A 2,556-nucleotide genomic window follows, 5' to 3' on the forward strand; every position below is an offset into this window, starting at 1 on the left:
CAGTCCATGGTGGGGGGGTGAGGTAGTGAGGCATTAGGCATTATAACCAGCTAGCTTTTCCAACAGAGAGAAGGCTAATCATATGTTTATGATTTAAAAAGGAAACAGGAAATTTGTGAGGCTGTTAATTCATGCTAATTGATGTTAAAGGATCTGATAAATAAAGCCAGTATAAATGAGCGAAGACTCAGAGCTGCTGCAGAACACTGAGTCCGTCCTCTTTGTCTTCCAGGTCCAGGTCTGGCCTTCATTGCATATCCTAAGGCGGTCAGTCTGATGCCGGTAGCTCCACTCTGGGCCGCTCTCTTTTTCTTCATGTTGTTGCTGCTTGGACTCGACAGTCAGGTGACCCAAAAACAACGCATCCTATCTCTAAACCTACATCCTCAAAGCCTCTTATGTGGGATTGTTGGTATTGTAATTTCAAACATGTTTTCCTGTATACTACACCACGCACCATCAGGCTAAAAGTTGACCCAAACAAAAAATTCTCCCACGACTGGAGAAATTACCCGAAAAGAGCAAAAAAATCATACAGTGTACGCTGGACTTAATTGAAATGTCAGCCAGAATCTTCTCCCCAATGCCGAGGTACTGGGATCAATCCTCACATGATGAGACACAGACTTAATCTGAGAACTTTCCTAATCTGCCCAAAGTACCGTGTAGATGGCCGAGCGGGATTATCCCAGAAGGATATTTGATGAAATGCTGATGGGCAGATACCCGACGATGCCTTCAGGCTCTAACGGTCGGGCTGTTTTGTGTCCCCGCAGTTTGTCGGCGTAGAGGGCTTCGTCACGGGGATTCTGGATCTGTTTCCCGGCGGTTATTACCACCGATACAAACGTGAGATCGCCGTGGCGATCTGCTGTTTACTCTGCTTCGTTATCGACCTCTCCATGGTGACACAGGTCAGCAGGAAAACCTTTCAAACCAGGAGGCCAGGTATTATTTTCAGCGTATGATTTCCCCTGATAAACACGGAGCTGTTTGTCTCTGCAGGGAGGAATGTACGTCTTCCAGTTGTTTGACTACTACTCAGCCAGCGGGATGACGCTGCTGTGGCAGTCATTCTGGGAATGCATTGTGGTTGCCTGGGTCTATGGTATGACACACACACACACACACACACACACACACACCCTGTGGTGTAACATTGCAGGGTGGAGCAGCTCTGAGGGATCCTAAAATAAGATGTAAGATCAGATCTGAACTCCAAGTAAAGGTCAAAGTTCAGACCCTTTAGTTTTAATTTGGCCGTTTTCTTCAGGGGTTTTTTCGTCAATAGTTCTTGACTTTGCTAGATTTAGTGTTTTTTTTTTTAAATGGGTCCTCATTCAATTATTTCTGACTGAAATTCTTCAGGCACATTGAGGAAATAATTAATTAAGTGTATTTACCCTTAATTTGAGAAGGTAAAACAGTAGATTTGCCAATGGAATGAGTATTTTAGACTCTTAAAATAAGATTATTAGATAATATGCACTTGAAATCCTTTATTCTAAATGTAAATTATCTTTTCCATCGTCAAATTGTCTCACTTACTTCCCTAATTCAAGACAAAATGCATTTATTTTAAGAAAAAAATACTTATCTAGATTTCTACTTTGCAATGAAAACGTCTCACACCCCACTGGAAAAAAATCAAAATCTAGATAAATCATTTTTTCTTAAAATAAGTGCATTTCTTCTTAAATTGAGGAGATTAAAGAGACAGTTTGACAATGGAACAATACAATTTAGATTTAAAATAAGAAAACACAATCGCATCTTCTTATTTCAAGTGCATTTCATCTAATTGTCTTATTTTAAGGGTAAAAATATTCATTCCATTGGCATATTGTCAAATTTACCTATTCAAATCAAGGGTAAATACACTTAATTTAATAAATTTTTACTTATTTCTAGATCATTTTTGCAGTGAGGGAGTTGGGGTCTAAGTTGCTGATGCCTCACAGACACACCGATTGCCTTATAAACCCACAGCAGGTCTACAGACTGCTGATTGTTTCTAAGCTGAACATGAGCAGGTTTAGTGATTCACATCCTGTCCTCATATCCCAGAGGGTGGGTTCTGTTATTTTCAGCGTCACTGAATGCAGCTAGTGGTTATCTCTGACCTTGTTAACGGACCTATTCAGTTATCAGTGTTTGGGCTGCATTCATGCAATGACTTCTAGACAACGTGGCAGGTTGGTGACAGAGGTGTAACTCAGAGCGTCATCAGTGTAGAATAGAAATACCCTCATATTCAGAGCAAACACTGGAAAAAATACAAATCTAGATACCGTAAGTCATTTTCTTCTTAAAATAAGTGCATTTGTTCTGTGGTTGGGGAGGTAAAAGAGACATTTCGCCAATGGAACAAGATGATATCACTGTACTTTTCAGTAAAGATAACTTTAAACTAGTCTTAACTTTAAAGAAATACACTCTATAGATTGCTAATGTGGTAAATTACTATTCTAGCTGCAAATAGATAGATATAGAGGCCCATTTCTAGCAACTATCACTCCAGTGTTCTAATGGTACAATGTGTTTGCTCATTGGCTC

The 2,556-nt window shown here is 39.9% G+C and overlaps 1 protein-coding gene across 1 annotated transcript in view; it reads left to right on the forward strand.

The window, feature by feature from the left end:
• The window catches only part of LOC107101778 (sodium- and chloride-dependent creatine transporter 1-like), a 65,932-nt gene that overhangs the window by 57,749 nt on the left and 5,627 nt on the right, over positions 1-2,556 (forward strand). Inside the window, 3 exon segments of the mRNA XM_015400825.1 lie at positions 221-345; positions 777-914; positions 1,006-1,108. Of these exon segments, the coding sequence (XP_015256311.1) occupies positions 221-345; positions 777-914; positions 1,006-1,108 (366 nt within the window).

This window comes from Cyprinodon variegatus, unplaced genomic scaffold, assembly GCF_000732505.1.
Source record: "Cyprinodon variegatus isolate N-32 unplaced genomic scaffold, C_variegatus-1.0 Scaffold1150, whole genome shotgun sequence".
NCBI classification, from domain to species: domain Eukaryota; kingdom Metazoa; phylum Chordata; class Actinopteri; order Cyprinodontiformes; family Cyprinodontidae; genus Cyprinodon; species Cyprinodon variegatus.